The sequence below is a fragment of the Geotrypetes seraphini genome, chromosome 2, assembly GCF_902459505.1.
Source record: "Geotrypetes seraphini chromosome 2, aGeoSer1.1, whole genome shotgun sequence".
NCBI classification, from domain to species: domain Eukaryota; kingdom Metazoa; phylum Chordata; class Amphibia; order Gymnophiona; family Dermophiidae; genus Geotrypetes; species Geotrypetes seraphini.
In genome coordinates, this window is record NC_047085.1 from 282,396,321 (window position 1) to 282,414,078 (window position 17,758).

Genomic DNA, 17,758 nt, shown 5'->3' on the forward strand with positions numbered 1-17,758 from the left:
CGTGGACAAGGGCTCACATCCGTTCTCTTCAGTTGTCCCTTCTCTCCCAGTGGAATCCTCAGCAGGGTGTGCTGGGGTGAAGTTGCCATGTTTGGCAACCACTCACAGCTGTGAGATGTTGTGGTTGATCCTGGTTTCTCTGTACAAAGGACTCCTTCTGCGCGTCTTGGTCTGGGTGCCTCTGGCGACAGGCATGAGTCTCTCCGGTTGGGGAGCAGTTTGCCGGTCTGTGCCGGTCCACTGTTGGTGGACTACGTTGAAGAGCAGATGGTTGTTCAATCGGCTGGAGATGTGTATGGTCTGTCTGGCCTGCTGCAATTTCACGGGATTCTCTGCGTATTCTCGGACATTGTGGTTGCCTATGTCTTCTTGTCAGAGGGGCATGAGGAGTCCCCTGCTGAGCCTAGGGACTCGGATGCTCGTTGCCTAGGCAGAGAAGTGTTTGCTGGCCTTGTACTCCACTCCTGTGGCAGGGGTGGACGATGTGCCGGTAGACTTCCTCAGTTGTCAGATTTTGGACCTGGGAAAATGGTCCCTGTCCGGGCTCGCATTCGAAGCCATGTTTCTTCTGAGGGGTCACCCCGCCTTTGATCTGATAGCATCCTCGGGGAACCGGAAAGCGGACCGGTTCTTCAGCCGCCGACGGGAGGTCGGCAGAGCAGGGCTCGGCACTCTGGTTCAACCATGGACTGATGGGGAACTTCTGTATGATTTTTCCCCGTGGCCTATGATAGGGCGCGTTCTGAGCTGGGTGGCATCTCACACAGGTCCGGTGTTCCTAGTGACCCCGAACTTGCTCAGCTGTCCTTAGTGTGCAGGGCCCGATAGCCCTTCCAGTTCCGGACGGCTTGGTGTTGCGACCTGGGACTGTATGCATGGCCTTGAATGCTAGGGGCATCTCTTCTGCTGTCATTGCCACATTTCTTCATGGCAATAGGAATTCGATGGGGTCAGCCTTCACAAAGGCTTAGAAGTGCTTTTCGGCCTGGTGTGCAGCAGTTCACATGGATCCCCTGGCCCCATCGGTGGCGCCTGTTCTGGCCTTCCTATGGGCTGGCCTCAGGAAAGGTCTGGCGGTTTCTTCTTCCAGGTCCCCATTGCAGGACTGTCATGTTCGGGTCCCTCTTCTCTCGGGGGTTCTCTGGTGTCTCCCCATGATGTTGTAGGCTTCATCCGGGAGGGGGGGGCAGGGAGGCTGCAGCCTCCCTTGCGACTGCCGGGTTCTCCAAGGGATCTGATTCTGGTTCTCCACTCACTGGCTCGTCTGATCTATGAACCCCTGGCTGGGATTTCTCTGAGAGATGTTGCCGTTGAGACTGATTTCCTCGTTACGGTCGTTTCTGCTCAGGGTCTGTCGGAGCTTCTCACTATGTCATGCAGGGATCCTTTCTCCGCATTACGGAGTCTGCAGTTATTTTGAGGGCCGTGTCTTATTTTCTTCTGCACGTGGAATCAGCAGTCCACGTCTCCCAGGTAGTTCGGCTACCCACTTTTGTCCTGTCGGGTTCCAAGTCTAAGACCCGTGTTTTGCGGTCTCTGGAGGTGTGGCATCTCCTTTTATGATGCCTTGAGGCTACTAACGACTTCCGTCTGTTGGACCATCTGTTTGTCTTGGCGGGCCCCGCACGTCGGAGTCGGCCTGCTTCCGAGGCTACCTTCTCAAATTGGTTGCATGTGAGCATTTTCGCGGCCCATGTGGCAGCGGAGAATCAGCCTCCCCTTGGCGTGCGGGCTCACTTTCCCGGAGGAAGGGCTTCCTCATGAGCTGACTCATGTAGTCTCGCCTGAGATTTGTCGGGCAGTCACGTGGGTTTCCCTTCATATTGTTTTTCCGGGTTTTACCGGCTTGATGTGGCAGCGCTGGGTGTTGCGGCCTTTGGCCCTTCTGTTCTGGCGGCAGGCTTATTGGGCCACCCTGAGATTTGGGACTGCTTTGATACATCCTGATAGTTCAGGCACCAGAGGTATTGTATAAGAATGAAAGATTAGGTTTCTTACCTCTGCTAATCTTCCTTCTTGTAGATATCCTCTGGAGCCTGAAAGTCCACCCATCTGTTTTGTCCAATTCGCAGGTTGCCTGCCAGTAACTGGTAAGTTGGCTTTCTCTCTTTGACCAGCCTCGCTAACATTTCCCCGCTTGTCCTTTTATTTAAGCTTATGGGGTTTTAGGGGTCCTGGGATGGTACCCCTTCTGCTCTTTAGGCTGGTTCTTCTTTAGTGACCTGTTCCTCAAGTTTGCAGGTGTGAAATGTTTCAATTTCTTATTATCCTAACTTAGCCTTTTATTGGCAGTTGTTGATTATGTATTTGGTTGTCATGAGCAGCATTGATTTGTATCCCCGCACCCCCCTCTCTTTTTCTTGTGTTTCCTGTTTTTATTAGATCCTCCAGGCTTTGCTACCTACTGAAGTTCAAGGGGAGTGGCCGTACAGGTGACATCGCAGAGGGGGTTGGTGTTATTTTTAAGTTCTGCAGCCAAGGCTGGAATGGATGCATTACCCGATAGTTCAGGCTCCAGAGGATATCTACAAGAAGGAAGATTAGCAGAGGTAAGAAACCTAATCTTTCAATCTGATTCTTACATATCTGATATGAATCTTATTTTGACAAGTTGTCAGATCCAAATAGCCAGCCATAATATCAAAGAGAGTTCATCTCTAGGAGTTTCTCTGACTCCTTGAAGGAGTATGACACTGGAGTGATGTCTCAGCTCAAAGTGCAATTAGTGGTATTCTGCACATAACATCTTGATTTTTAGTACGCTCTGCCGTAGACACTGACCACTTTCCAAGTTAATACTAACTAATACTACAACTCATAAGAACATAAGAAGTTGCCACCACTGGGTCAGACCAGAGGTCCATCGCGCCCAGCGGACCGCTCCGCGGCGGCCCATCAGGTCTGTGACCTGTGAAGTGGTTCTTGACCATTTCTGTAACCTACCTCTACATCTGTCTGTAACCCTCAATCCCCTCATCCTTTAGGAACCTATCTAAACCTTCCTTGAAACCCTGTAGTGTGCTCTGGCCTATCACAACCTCCAGAAGCGCGTTCCATGTGTCCACCACCCTCTGGGTAAAAAAGAACTTATCAAGGAATTAATGAACACTATTATAATTATTTATTTATCATATTTTCTATAACATATCAAGTATCCACTTGTACAGAAAGGTGAAGTTAAGTAAAGAAACAAACATTACAAGTTAAGATAATATAAAACAAACATAATAAAGAAATTAAATCTTAACTTCAACTCAAGTCCTCAATACTAGGATCCAAGAAGTAGATTCAGCGAGCTATTTATTAATAAAAAGACATTAAAGCAAAAGATGAAAACGGGAAACTCAATCAGCTGAAGGAAATGTCCAAATTAAACAATGAGCACTCATGCTGTCCCTGCTCTCAGACGGGCAGCCAACAAGAAAGTTGTCAGTTGGGTAGGATCAAAGAAAGCATATTTTTGCATTTGATACTGTATCACACATTTACATGGGTGACGAAGAAAAAAAGTTGCCCCTAGAGCAGTAACACCCGGTTTTAAGATCAGAAATTCACGTTGACGTTTTTGTGTGTCTTGTGCCAGGTCTGGAAACATTTGTATTTTATATCCAAGAAATTATTTTAATTTATTTTTAAAGAAAAGTCTAAGCAACCAGTTTTTTTCTGGTGCTAAGGCTACTATTAGGAGAAGTGTTGCCAGTATAGCCATTTCCCTGTCCAAACATTCCAGTATCATTGTAATGTTTGATGACTACTGATCATCTTGTAATTTTCTTTTTTGTTGTTGTTGTTCCTCTCTTCATATAGGCAAATAGTAAACCTGGGTAAATGGTGGTAACAATTGAACACTATTAAATACCCTTGGATAGTTGTAATAAAGGCTTATGGTGCCAAATCCCAACCCTGATTCTGATTGAACTGAAAGTCTAAAAGAAGTAGGGGAAACTGCAATGTCATAAGAACATAAGAATTGCTGCTGCTGGGTCAGACCAGTGGTCAATCGTGCACAGCTGTCTGCTCACACAGCAGACCTTTGGTCAAAGACCAGTGTCCTAATTGAGACTAGCTTTACTTGCATACGTTCTGGTTCAGCAGGAATTTGTCTAACTTTATCTTGAATCCCTGGAGAGTATTTTCCCCTATAACAGCCTCCTGAAGAGCGTTCCAGTTTTCCACCACTCTCTAGGTGAAGAAGAACTTCCTTACGTTTGTACGGAATCGATCCCCTTTTAACTTTAGAGAGTGCCCTCTCGTTCTCTCTACCTTGGAGAGGGTGAACAACCTGTCTCTATCTACTAAGTCTGTCCCCTTCATTATCTTGAATGTTTCTATCATGTCCCCTCTCAGTCTCCTCTTTTCAAGGGAGAAGAGGCCCAGTTTCTCTAATCTCTCACTGTACAGCAACTCCTCCAGCCCCTTAACCATTTTAGTCGCTTTTCTCTGGACCCTTTTGAGTAGTACCTTCATGCACGGTGACCAGTGCTGGACGCAGTATTCCAAAAGAAATGTATTCTATGTATGTCAAAAAGAAATGTATTCTATATAGCTGTGGCTAGATACCATTTGCCTATACCAGGGGTGCACAACTCTGGCCCTTGAGGACCGAATCCAGTCAGGTTTTCAGGATTTCCCCATTGAATTTGCATGAGATCTATTTGCCTGCACTGCTTCAATTGAATGCATATTGATCTCATGCATATTCATTGGGAAATCCTGAAAATCTGGCCTGGCAAGGGCCGAAGTTGTGCACCCCTGGTCTATACCAAGGAAAAAAAGGGGGGAAAGAAAGAAAATACATGTTATCCATGCCTCAAAACTTTTGCTGTGCCATGATTTAAAAATAATTTACCATAATTTTAGAAAATGAATTTAAAAAATTTTTTTTATCAATCATCTGAAACAGAAAGTTTGTAATCTTAAAGCATTATAACAGGGGTGTCCAATGTCGGTCTTCGAGGGCCGCAATCCAGTCGGGTTTTCAGGATTTCCCCAATGAATATGCATTGAAAGCAGTGCATGCAAATAGATCTCATGCATATTCATTGGGGAAATCCTGAAAACCCGACTGGATTGCGGCCCTCGAGGACCGACATTGGACACCCCTGCATTATAACAAAAGGTAACATGAGCATGAATATCTTTTATGAAAAGTTGTAAGTGATTTCTGTTTCAAAAACAACAGAAACTGCATTATGAAATGAGAGCAAATGTAAGCTTTCATGACTTGCATGTGCTACATTGTGAGGTGTGCCAGTAGTAGGGCTTGTTAAGTATTTAGTTAGGGATTTTTTTTTTTTTTTTACAAGAAACTACAGATCACACAATTCTCTACAAGTCATAACCCTCTCAAGAAGTCCTGAGTACTATGACAATGGACATCCTAATATCATTTAATCCATAGGTCCTCTGTTTAATGCTGCAAGATATACCGTAACTATAGGTAAACTGCTTGATTTTCATTTTTCAAAGATCCCTTTTGCCTCTGTTAATGATCACACTACTGCTTTACTAATACTTGGGCTGTTGGTGCTCACCAGGTTTACTATTTTAATTTTCTATATTGTGACCTGATGTACAAGTGCTGACTTTGGGCATGCAACCTTATATAAAACAAGATAACATTTGAAGTATGCAGGGCTGATCTGCTGTGCACAGTGAGAGCATTTGGTTTAGACATTAAAGAAGGACAAGTGTAAAAGAATATAGAAAAAACAGAATCTTTTCTGCTTACACAGTTGCTTTATAAATAAGAAAAATTATCAGTATGTCTTGTGGTTTATCCTTAACAGATTTTCCAGAATCTGAAAAATTAACTCTGTTCATCATAAGCGTGTGGCATGATATATTCTCCATTCGAGGAGTGATAAATAAAGCTATGCAATCAATAATGAAGCAACATGCAAAAGGAGAAGTTCTAAATTGTTTAAGTTCCTATCTTAACTGGGAAAAGGTAACATGCTCTTTTTCTGAAATATTTTCATTCATTTATAATTTTTTTTATATTGTTGGCAGATTTTCAGGTAATGCACCAGATTTATACTGGTAAAAAAATTAAGCTGTTTCAAAGTTCTCTAGCAGAACTTTGAAATTATTAAACATACATGTACAGGTAAGCCTTCTATAAATTGTCTCCTCTATACTAATTAAAAAGATTAGGGCCCACTTTTTCTGCCAGTGCTTTTCTTTTCAAGTTTATTATGCTTTATTTACTGGTCAGTCAGTTTTACTATTTACAAGCAGGAACTTCTTTATTAACTCCCTCCTTTACTAACGCATAGCATGGGTTTTAGCACAGGCAGTGGTGGTAACTGCTCCGATGCTCATAGGAATTCTATGAGTGTGGGAGCAGTTACCACTGCTTAAGCACTAAAACCCGCACTACACTAACTGTAAGCAATTGGATGAGGAATCAACAGAAGGGGGGGACTATGAACAGTTTAAATAAAAATATTGATATGTGAGCATATAATACTGCAAAGAAATATGGTTTAAAATATATACATTTGGAGATGTAGATGAGAGAACACTGACAGAATAATCACGAGATATCAGAAGATAAATATTTGAAGTTTAAAAAATTTTGGACCACATCATAAAAGTTAATGAACAATTTGTGTCATTCATAGTGCTTCCAACAAATTCAACTTGAACAAATTATTTAAATATAAATGCAGAGCTGATTTCATTATCCACAAAAGCAATTTTGTCTACAAAGGTTTGGTTATTACTTATCTATAAATTTAATAGAACAAAATAAAATGAAGACTGCAAAACCAAGGGCTTTAGTGTGTGCTAAATGCTAGCTTCTTAGCATTTAGGAGTCCTTTTTTTAAAGGCACGCACACTAAATGCTAGGGCATCCATTATATTCTATGGGCGCCTTAGCATTTATCGCACGCTAAATCGGTTAGTGCGCCTTAATATAAGGACACCTTAGTGCACATTAAATTTGATAATGCACCTTAGTAAAAGGGGTCCCTAGAGTTAAATGAAGACATGCATGATAGGTGAAGAGATCCAAGATGGTGCTGTAGAGCACTTACAGCAGCTCCTGAATTTCCAGGAAACTGGAGTTTGATCAAGCCTCTACCTATCTAAAGATGGATAAGAGGCGAGAAATATGGGAGTACACACCAGCTTACAATTCTACTGCTTGATGAAAAAGCCCACTCTGGAGCAGTTCTCCTCTTCAGCTGGGCTGGCTGCTAATGTAGTGAACGACAGTTTAGACAGAACCTTGTAAAGCTCCATTGAGCGGGCCTCACCTGCAAGTGGTTTCAGTGGAGAACAATATGGAGCCAAGCCAATTTAATGTGGACAAATGCAAAGTGATGCACATTGAGAAGAATAACCCAAATCACAGTTACTGGATGCTAGGGTTCACCTTGGAGGTCAGCACTCAAGAAATAGATTTGGGTATCATCATAGACAACACGCAGAAACCTTCTGGCCAGTGTGTGGCAGTGGCAGCCAAGAAAGCAAACAAGTTTCTAGGAATTATTTGAGGATGATAAACAAAACTAAGAATGTTATAATGCCTCTGTATCGTGCAATGGTGCGACCTCACCTTTAGTATTGCTTTCAGTTCTGATGGTCTAATCTCAAAAAAGATATACAGTGCTCCCCCGCAAATTTGAGGTTCATGGTCCCGGTCATTCATAGTATTTTCCGACTGCGAAGGGGAGGCAGGAGAGGGCAGCTGGAGAGGCAGGAGAAGGCAGACGGAGCACTGGCGAGTGAAGGAAATCACTCGCGGTATGCTCTGACCGCCTCTTCCTGTTCTAAAGTCGGGCCTCACCAATCAGGAGCTGCATGTCAAAGCATTCCTCTTTGCTGTTGATAATTGAAGAGCATTCTTGTGATTTGAAAACACTTTCTAAAGCTCCTCTTCCTCAGGCTCAGGTCAATTAGCAGCTCTCTGAAGCCGAGAAGTAAAAATATAGAAATAAGGCTTTGGAAAATTTTGGATCAGTCTCTCTAGAAATTAGAATTGTACTCATTGGTAGTTAGAGTATCTTGAAAATCAAGTGTAACCCCCCTTGTCTACCAGGGTGCTGGCAGAAAGGCCACACAGTTATTTCTTTGGTTGAGGACTAGAGCCAGGACCCACTTAGCAACTGGAGCCCCATAGCAGGCAAGCATCAGATATACTCCTCAGTCCCAAATAATGTAGACCATTTAAAGTCCAAACTCCAACTTCTTCCAATAGATGAGAAGAGGCACTCACTCTGAACAATGAACCCAACATTTCTTGACTAATTACATACAGTCTTTTCCCCTTTACATCTTCAGTTATGCAGTTCAAATTTGTCAGCTCTGGTATAAGAATCCTCCGTGCTGGCTGGATCCTGATCATATGATGGGGATTATCAAAATATAAATTTGCTACCTTCTCACAGACCTTAAATCTCTTATGGCGGTAGGACTACTTCCAACTAACTCTCGCCCTTCAGTACTGGGATTGGCTTCTTACTTTCCTGGATTCCAGAAAATGCTGGAACCCATAGCTGGTTCTCTAACTGTCCTCTGGAGTCAGAAAGGCCCAGATTCACTAAGGGCACGGATCTGATCCGTGTCTAGGGGGCTGATTCACAAATCGCCCTCATGCAAATGAGTGCGATTGGAATCACTCCCTCAACCGAGCGCTCAAATCACTCTATAGCGATTCCGACGCATGCCATCTATAGATGGTCTACGGATGCTTAAAGAGCAGTGACTTTTTTTACTCTAACTTTTAACTTTTTAAACTTTTTAGTAAGCCCGTGGTTTTAACCTGCTTTAAACCCATGTGCTAAAATCACGGGCTTGCACTGTGGGGGAAGGCTGGAGCAGAAGCAGGGCAGCACTTGGGGCAGAGAGTGCAGGAGAGTTGTGGCAGAAGCAGAGCAGCGCTCGGGGCAGAGAGCTGAAAAGTCAAGGCAGAGCGAGCACGAGGAAAATGAATGGGATACAGTACTGCAGGGATACAAGCTTTACAGAAGAGACAGAACAGGGCAGAAAGGGGGAGGCATTGCCCTATATGTCCAGGAAGGAGTAGAGTCTACTGGAGAAGGGAAGGCGGAGGAGAAAAAGAAACTGGAGTACCTCTGGATAAAGATCCCCAGACAGAACGGAGCAGACACAAAAATAGGTCTCTACTATCGACTCCCAGGACAGACGGAGGAAACAGACTCTGAGATGATAGAAGAAATAAGACATGAATGTAGGACAGGCAATGTAACGATCATGGGAGACTTCAATTTCCCAGGAATAGACTGGAACCTAGTAACCTCAAGCTGCGGCAAAGAAATAAAGTTCCTGGAAATGATGGGTGACTGCTTCCTAGAACAAATGGTAGGAGAACCAACAACAGGAAACGCCACCTTAGACTTGGTCCTAAATGGCATAACTGGGCAAACAAAAGAAGTAGAAGTCACGGTCCCGCTGGGGACGAGTGATCACAGTATGATCTACTTTAAACTCGACATCGGGAAGGGGAAGCGAACCAAGACCCTAACCACGACCTTTAACTTTAAAAAAGGAAGATACGATAACATGAGAGCCATGGTAAGAAAACAGATCAAGAAAAGGATAGCCGAAATCGAAACGGTAGACCAAGCATGGTCCCTACTAAAAAATACTATCACCAAAGCACAGAATCTATACATTCCGCAGATAGCCAAAGGAAGGAAAATTAAAGCCAAAAGAGAACCAGCTTGGCTAACCAAAGAGGTGAAGGATGCATTTAAAAAATTTAAACGAGAAAACAACCGAGGCTTGGAACAGTCACAAAGATGACCAGAAGAAGTGCCACAAGGCGGTGAGAGGAGCCAAAAGGGCCTATGAGGAAAAGATAGCCCAAGAGGCCAAAAACTTCAAACCCTTTTTTAGATACGTTAAAGGGAAGAAACCTGCAAAGGAGACAGTGGGCCCTCTTGACGACCAAGGAAGAAAAGGATACATCAAAGAGGACAAACATATTGCAGACAGATTAAATTCCTTCTTTGCTCTTAGGAATGTGGCTATCTCCGATGAACAGGAAACATTGTGTACAGCATGTGTGTAAAAGTCTTTGCAGTCAGGGTGCAGGAAGATGAATTAGTCCAGCAGGAACCGGCAGTCTCTTTAAACTGGTTAGATGCACACTTGGGATGAAATGATGTTTGCACAGGATCTGATGTTTGCACAGGATCTTTCAGTCACTGGAAATTAGTGGTATTCACCCTTGAGATGAAATGATGTCTGTGCATACAGGGAGGGATTTGAAAAGAGTCCCGATATCATTCAGCAGCTGTACTCCAGTGTGATCCAAATAAGAGAGAGAAAATGGAGGAGAAATCATGTTGCCAGTACTGAATGTATAGAGAGAGAGAGAGAGAGAGACCAGTTGCCTGTACTGAATGTAGAGAGAGAGAAACCAGGTTGCCTGTACTGAATGCATAGAGAGAGAGAGAGAGACCAGTTGCCTGTACTGAATGTAACATGTAACAATATTAATGCATTTACTTGGTATAGTTATGGCAAAAGACAGACAATATTCAGGTACTTAAGGTTCTTAATCAAACATTCCAAAAAGATATGTTTTTGTGTGCTGTATATAACTATTTTTTTTTAATTTAATTTATTTATTTATAGAATTTTACAATATTACCAAGCATATACATCTTGTACAGTGAGATCAAACAACATACTGAACTAAATTTCCAAAATTAAAATATACCACAATCATAATTCAGTTGAAAATAAAAATAGATAAATAAGGTAATAATGATCTAGCTGATCACACACTAGTCCCATATATTGGATCCAAGATTTAAAGAGTAGGACAAATATAAATCAAATTAATTAAAAGAAAATCCATGTCTTACTACAGTGAGGGGAGCTAACCTTCCATGGGCGCTGTTATTCCTTTTTCAAGACGTTTCGCTGAGAGAAAACTAATCAGTTGAGACGGTTCTGTAAAAATATACTTCAATGATAAATATCTAACCACACATTTACATGGATATCTCAAAAAGAGAATACCCCCTATTTGAGTCACTCCAGGTTTTAAAAGTAGAAATTCTTTCCTTCTTTTTTGAGTCTCTCTAGAGACATCGGGGAAAATCTGAATATGGTGTCCCAGGAAGTCTTTGGACCTATTTTTAAAGAAAAGTTTTAATATCCAATCCTTGTCTGGAGCCAAAGCAACAGACAACAAGAGAGTGGCTGGAACAGCCAATTCTCTATCCGATTGTTCCAGTATTGCGGAAATGTCCAATGATCTCTCCCGGGGTTCCTCAATTTTTCCTTCTTCTTTGGATTGAGGCTTGGCAGGAAGGTAATACACTCTTGTAAGAGGAGGTAAGGAGCTTTCAGGAATTTCCAATATTTCCATAAAATACCTTTTCACCATTTCTCTAGGAGAAGTTGACAAGATCTTTGGAAAATTTATAAATCTCAAATTATTAATTCGACCATTATTCTCCTGAGCTTCCAACTTCCTCCTAAGTATTATATTATCTTTAACCAACAAATCTTGATTTTGTTTCAAAAACATTAGCTCCTTACTTGTATTTTGTGACTCCATTTTTAGTTGAGAAATATCCTGCTTTAAAACATTTATTTCTTCTTTTTGTTCTTTTAATTCTTTGTCCAAACTTTTTATTTGAGGATTTAAAGAATTCCCCAAATTCACTACCAAGTCCCATAATGCATCAAGTGTGACTTTAGGGGGTTTTGTAGGTGAAAAAAGTTGTAATGGTGTAGTATCTAAATGTTCTGAAATTAGCTTTACCTCAGTGGCGTCTTGTATTCCCCCAGCCTCTGTTGTCCTGGTCGCAATTCCTTGCAGAGAGAGCATGTCACTCTGCGTTGTTGTGTTCGGCGAGCCCTCCATACTAGCCTCTGGGAACAAAGAAGAAGCTACCTCCTCGGGTGCATTCTGGTCCCGTGGAGAGCTAGCTGCTTGCGGCGTCGGTTGAAGGGGTGGCGTCCTGACGTCGGGGCTGAGAGTGACATCGAGCCCAGGGGATCTCACCACCGCACTACTCTCCGGCGGTGTCCCCAGCGAGCTGGCACCCGACTCTTCTTGATCCCGTTGTAGGCGTCGGAGAAAATCATCAATGGTAACCGCTGGAGTTAAGGGTCGCCGGGAGGCTCCTCCGACGTTCCTTCCCCGTCTTTTCGGCATAGTTAGAGGAAACTTTCAACGGCGTCCTCACTGCAGCAGACATGCAGCGACCATCTTGGATCCAACTACAGGGAGCAGAATCCGACCAGGGTCTATATACAACAAGTTTTGAAGTTACCAGCAAGTTGACTCCCGGGCTCCTTGTGGCTCCAAAGGGGGCTGAGGCCGCAACCGTGGCAGCGGCTGCTTTTACGATGTTGGAGACGGACCCAGTGACGTCAGGGGTCCGTCTCTATGGATGCCTGTCGGCGTTAGCTGACAGGGAAAGAAGCCGCTGTTGCTGGAAACTGAGACCACCAACGAGTCTCCTCACTGCTATCCTCCAAGTCCGGTAACTGCTCCCAACTTGTCCGCGGCAGCGGCTGCTTTTACGATGTTGGAGACGGACCCAGTGACGTCAGGGGTCCGCGTCTATGGATGCCTGTCGGCGTTAGCTGACAGGGAAAGAAGCCGCTGTTGCTGGAAACTGAGACCACCAACGAGTCTCCTCACTGCTATCCTCCAAGTCCGGTAACTGCTCCCTGCATATAACTATTATGGCAATTCAGAGAGACCATAATTCTGTACTGAATGTATATTAAAAAAAAAATGATGTCAGAAATATGTACTGAATCTAGTGAGGAGCATAGAATAAACACGGTATAGATATAGAATAAAACCTTTTCTTAAAAATATAACCCCTAACTAAGCTACATTTAGCATATGCAAATTATAGGGAAAAAAGAACATTGCGCAATTGGGCTAGTTAAAAAAAAAAAAAAATGGGGAAAAGAGCTCTAGAAATGGCCAATGTTATGTATCCTGGGGTACCCCCTAAACTAAAACAAATAGACATGAGACAGACCACATGTCACAGACAACATAAAACACAAATTTTTAGGCATCCATCTGTCAAGTGTTCAGGGCTGAATTTAACTCTGGAAATAAACACATAGTTATAGAAAAACACAGCAAAGATGAACACCTGAGTAGTAGAAATAATGCATATCATAACCATCTCATATTCAGAAAAGGCATAAAGCTAATATCTTCTTTGGAACGTCTCTATCTCTTCAGTGATAAAGAGGAACCTTGGAAAACATTAGAAATATCTTTGTGCCAAAATTGGTCTGGGATGGCTATGCTATGCTGTTTCGAACTGCTGTTAAAAAAAAGAAAAAAAAAACAAACATTTCAAATTAGCAGCATCCTCAAGGTCACTTAAAGCAAATTTTGTCAATGTTCCATTCAGGCCGACCTGGACCACATGTCTGCCACCTGGGTCCCACTGCACTCGGAGGAATGGGCACTGCGGTGCAGGAGTCAGGTGCAGGCTAGATTTGTCTTCTTTTGTCTGCACTGTCGTGTCCTGGCATTCAGAGGCAAGGGGCAAATTCCGAAAATCATTAGTCATGTCTAGGACAGAGAAAAATGTATATTTAGGGTTAAATTTCACAGTAATGTCAGAGCAAGAGGCAGCCACTGGCACTACAGGCTTTGAAATCTTAGTTAGGGCCTGAGAGTGTATAGTGAACCTAACAGAGCCCTCTGGTTTAGCAAATGACCCAGTTGGAGAGTCACATGCTAAAGAGATAGGTCCACTCAGACCTTTCTCCTCCATCTTAGGCACCAGTTCTGTTGCTGGAGGAAGTACTGGTTGCTGTGTTTGTGGTTCAGGATCTTTGCCCTCAAACAAAATTTATGTGTACCTTTTCCCACAGTCTTGTGCCCAAATTGAAAGATCTGCAGCCTCTGAGTGAGTTACACTACGATCATGCTTCTGCACTAGCATGCTACACTGTGTGGCTAATTGCACAGGAATAACCTCATGAACCAAAGGTTTAGAAGCATTTAGAATTCCTGTACCTAATGCAAGACCAGCCACTTCAACTATTTCTTTGCCTGTATTCTCACTCGTGCTGGCAGTATCTTTCATTTGTTCCTTTTGTGGGATAGACACACACTTTGAAGCTTTGTCATTTAGACCCTGAATCTCACAAATTTCCATATTTTTCTGATCTCCAGTAGGAGGCGCTCTATCTGTGAAACTGATTCTAGCCCCTGTATCAATCAATTTTAATTTATCCTGACCCACTATGGTAGTATTAACATTGGGGCAGCCGCATATGTCCAAAATCAAAGGTGCCACATACCTCAAGCTGAATTCTGAGTCTGACTTCTTTCCCTTATCCTGCGTCTCCAAAAGTGAGTCCACAGGTAAGTGAAAGGAGTCTGGCTGGGCTGTGAAGGCCTGAGTCACCTTGGCATTCGGATACAGAGAGTCAGGACATCCCTAAGGACTAGCACTGTTTTTCCTGGCTGTCAAATCACTTTTTACCCTGTCCAATTCTATCTGCATTGTGTGACGATCCTGTTCCCATTTCATTTTCTCATTTTGTAATGCTTCTGTCTGTGCCCTGAGCTCATGGAAAGGAATATAAGTGGAGGCATTTCTGTAACTACCTCTGCCATGCCCTCTATTTCCTGTGTGTGGTGTTTTATTGTATTGGGGTGCTCCCTCAGCACGCCACCTTCTAGCTTCTGAGACTGAAATAATTTGAGCTGGCTGGGTCTTCGACACAGACCCAATCCTGAGCAATAAAGTGTCAAAAGGCGTAGTTTTAGGGTCCTCCGAGAACAACAGAAGGTGTTTAGTAATCTCGGGAGATAATAATTCTAATAGGAATTCTTTATGTTCTCTCTGGCCATAATCTGAGGAAATGGGCCAATTTTCATGTTCTTTAAGTACCGCATTGATTACCCACACTCTATATGCAAACTGCTCTGGTGTATCACTTGGCAGGGGTGAAAGAGTTCTAAGTACTTGCAAAGAGGTGCAGCGAAATAGTTATTCGATGTCCATCTTTACAAATTGGTATGGATGAACAAGAGATCCAAATTTATAATAATGTGGACCCAGGGCTAGGTGCATAAGCTTATCAAAATCTGAATTGTTCCTTTTGTATTTCCCTAGACCCCAGTGAATCAGTATGTCAGAAGCCCATTTGCACCATTCATTTATGTTAAAAGGCATAGGGCCCACTTTCTCCACTATTCTTTCAATGTCACTGTCCTTCATATGTCCCTGCAGCACTACAGTTACTGGAGCTGTGTCACTTATAGGGGTACTATTGGTATTGCTCTGGCCTGGTAATGAATTTTCCTCAATTTCGTTTGTCGGTTCTTCTTCCTGTTCTACATCTGTAGCTAGTTTACCCTTTCTCTGACCTGCTACAAAAACGGTTTTCTGACTACATGGATTATATGGTGATGGTGGCACAGGTGCAGACGGCAGAATAGCCTGTCCCTGTGAGGCACATTTTGACTTTAACATAGTAACATAGTAGATGACGGCAGATAAAGACCCGAATGGTCCATCCAGTCTGCCCAATCTGATTCAATTTTATTTTATTTTATTTTTTTTTTTCTTCTTAGCTATTTCTGGGCAAGAATCCAAAGCTTTACCCGGTACTATGCTTGGGTTCCAACTGCCGAAATCTCTGTTAAGACTTCCTCCAGCCCATCTACACCCTCCCAGCCATTGAATCCCTCCCCTGCCCATCCTCCACCAAATGGCCATACACAGACACAGACCGTGCAAGTCTGCCCAGTAACTGGCCTAGTTCAATATTTAATATTATTTTCTGATTCTAAATTACTTTAATTCTGCCTTGGCCTCTTCTAATTGTTCATTTACAGTTAAAAAGGAATTTGTGGCCTGAACAATTTGGGTTCTTAGCATGGATATATTAATTTGTGCCTCATCTAAGTCTTTGGACAGCTGATGGCACTGAGTGTTCAAGTCAGTATTATCTTGTCTTAGGCTAATAAGTCCTCTACATAAGCCCTGAATGAAAAGGCATTTGCGTTTATCTGTTTTCTTTCTAAACTCCTGAGAATGAGAAACCATTTGTTTCTGAATATTGTGCCATGTGTGTTCTGGAAAATTACCCTCATATGGACCCCCTTTCTTGTCAAAATATTTGTGTACAATATCTGTGAGTTCTTGAAAATCAAAAGGGTTCATATTTGAGGCTGCAGAAGTCTGCCTTGGGTCGTGGGCAGAGAGAATGGGCTTCAAAATGTCCCTGTCTGTGTGTAGCCTTTGAGATTGAAATGCTCCCACTTATGAAGGAGGGAGACTTTAGTTAAGAGGTAGAAAATCGAGGTAAAGCGTGTTAGGCAAGAGTCATTGGCATAAATAATACACTTATGCCCACACTTGCCCACACTGGTTAGTACCTGAAATTTACAGGCAGAAGTTTAGCAGGATAAAATATAGAAGAGCAGAGGTGTCAGCTGCCAGTTCCAGTCCAGTGTGCACTGGGCCTTTCACCAGGGCAGAGACTGACAAGAAATAGAATTAAAAGCACAAGGTAAAAAAAGTAAAAGTTAGTACAGATGTGGCGTGTCTTAATTGAGTGACTGTTTTCACTTTGAACCCTGCTTTTCTTCAGAGCAGCTCAAATATTCTTACATGCAACACCCTAGCAAGCATATAATAGGAAATCATACAATGCAAACTGGCACCGGTAAACTACAAAGACTTTTGATAGTAAAATCTCACCAAATATAAAACCCAAAATATTACTGAAACGTTTCACAATTGTGTCATCCAGTCTAAAACAATTTAAGGGTTCCAAAAGGACTTTTGATTTCTATCTCACTCTGTCTATCAATCAAAATAGAAAGTCAATTGATATATAAAATCTCACCAAGTATAAAACCCCACAATATTACTGGAACTTTTCAACAGTGTGTCATCCAGTCTAACGTATAATCAATCTAAGGGTTTTGCAAGGACTTTTGATTTCTATATCACTCTGTCTATACATAATCGTATTGCACAGTACATTAAAAAAAACTTAAATTCTATTTAATTCAAATGAAATCATCAGGAAGGACCGAGACAAAGCCCCCAAAATGTAAGTTTCAGTTCGTGGCCCCCACCAATGTATGGTGGTAGGGGTTAAGTGAAATGCGCACTGACCAACGCCAGGTCCCAGGTTCAGTTCCCTCACCGATGACTCACCAGGAAGTAGAATCAGAGGCACAGCCAGAGGTTTTTGCATAAAGAATATATTATAGAAATAGTCTTACAGAAAAGTAATATTTATAATCATTACAATTAAGTAGAGAGTATTACACTTAAATAGAGAGCCCAGCAGTTCCCCTGCCTTACAGAGTCCAGAAGGAATTGAGTGTGAAGTTTCAGGGAAAGGCAGAGAGAGAGAGGGGGGATGGGGTGATGTTTCGTGTTCCATAGATAAAGAGAAGGATAGACAGAGAGATAGAGAGAGCTCAAGAGAGAACCAGAGTGCCAAGCCAAGAGCCAAGAGATATCTAGATAGAAAGAGAGAGAGAGGGCCAAGACCCCTCTCCTGATAGCTTGATAGGAAAAGAGACACATATTGATAGAGCAGAGAGCAGGCTTTTATACCTTGGAATCTTATTTTGACTAGAGAAAATATTGTATCTCCCATATCTTTCTGTTTAGAACTTGCAAACTGTTTGAGACAATGGTCAATTTAATTGACAAAGGAGGGTGTGACATCTGCAAGCATGGTGATGGGATTAAGTCTCTGGCTTTTTTGTTTCTTGATCTGTGCAGGACCTAAGCACCCTCTT

General features: G+C 42.6%; 1 protein-coding gene across 7 annotated transcripts in view; it reads left to right on the plus strand.

The window, feature by feature from the left end:
- ICE1 (interactor of little elongation complex ELL subunit 1) overlaps positions 1 to 17,758 on the plus strand; it is a 964,399-nt gene that overhangs the window by 777,232 nt on the left and 169,409 nt on the right. For 6 of the 7 annotated variants that reach the window (XM_033929748.1, XM_033929749.1, XM_033929750.1 and 3 more), the window contains one exon: positions 5,790 to 5,950. In XM_033929748.1, coding sequence (XP_033785639.1) covers positions 5,790 to 5,950 — 161 coding nt within the window. Of the gene's footprint in view, positions 1 to 2,382; positions 2,515 to 5,789; positions 5,951 to 17,758 lie in introns of those variants that run through there. The other variant, XM_033929754.1, reaches the window with a different exon arrangement.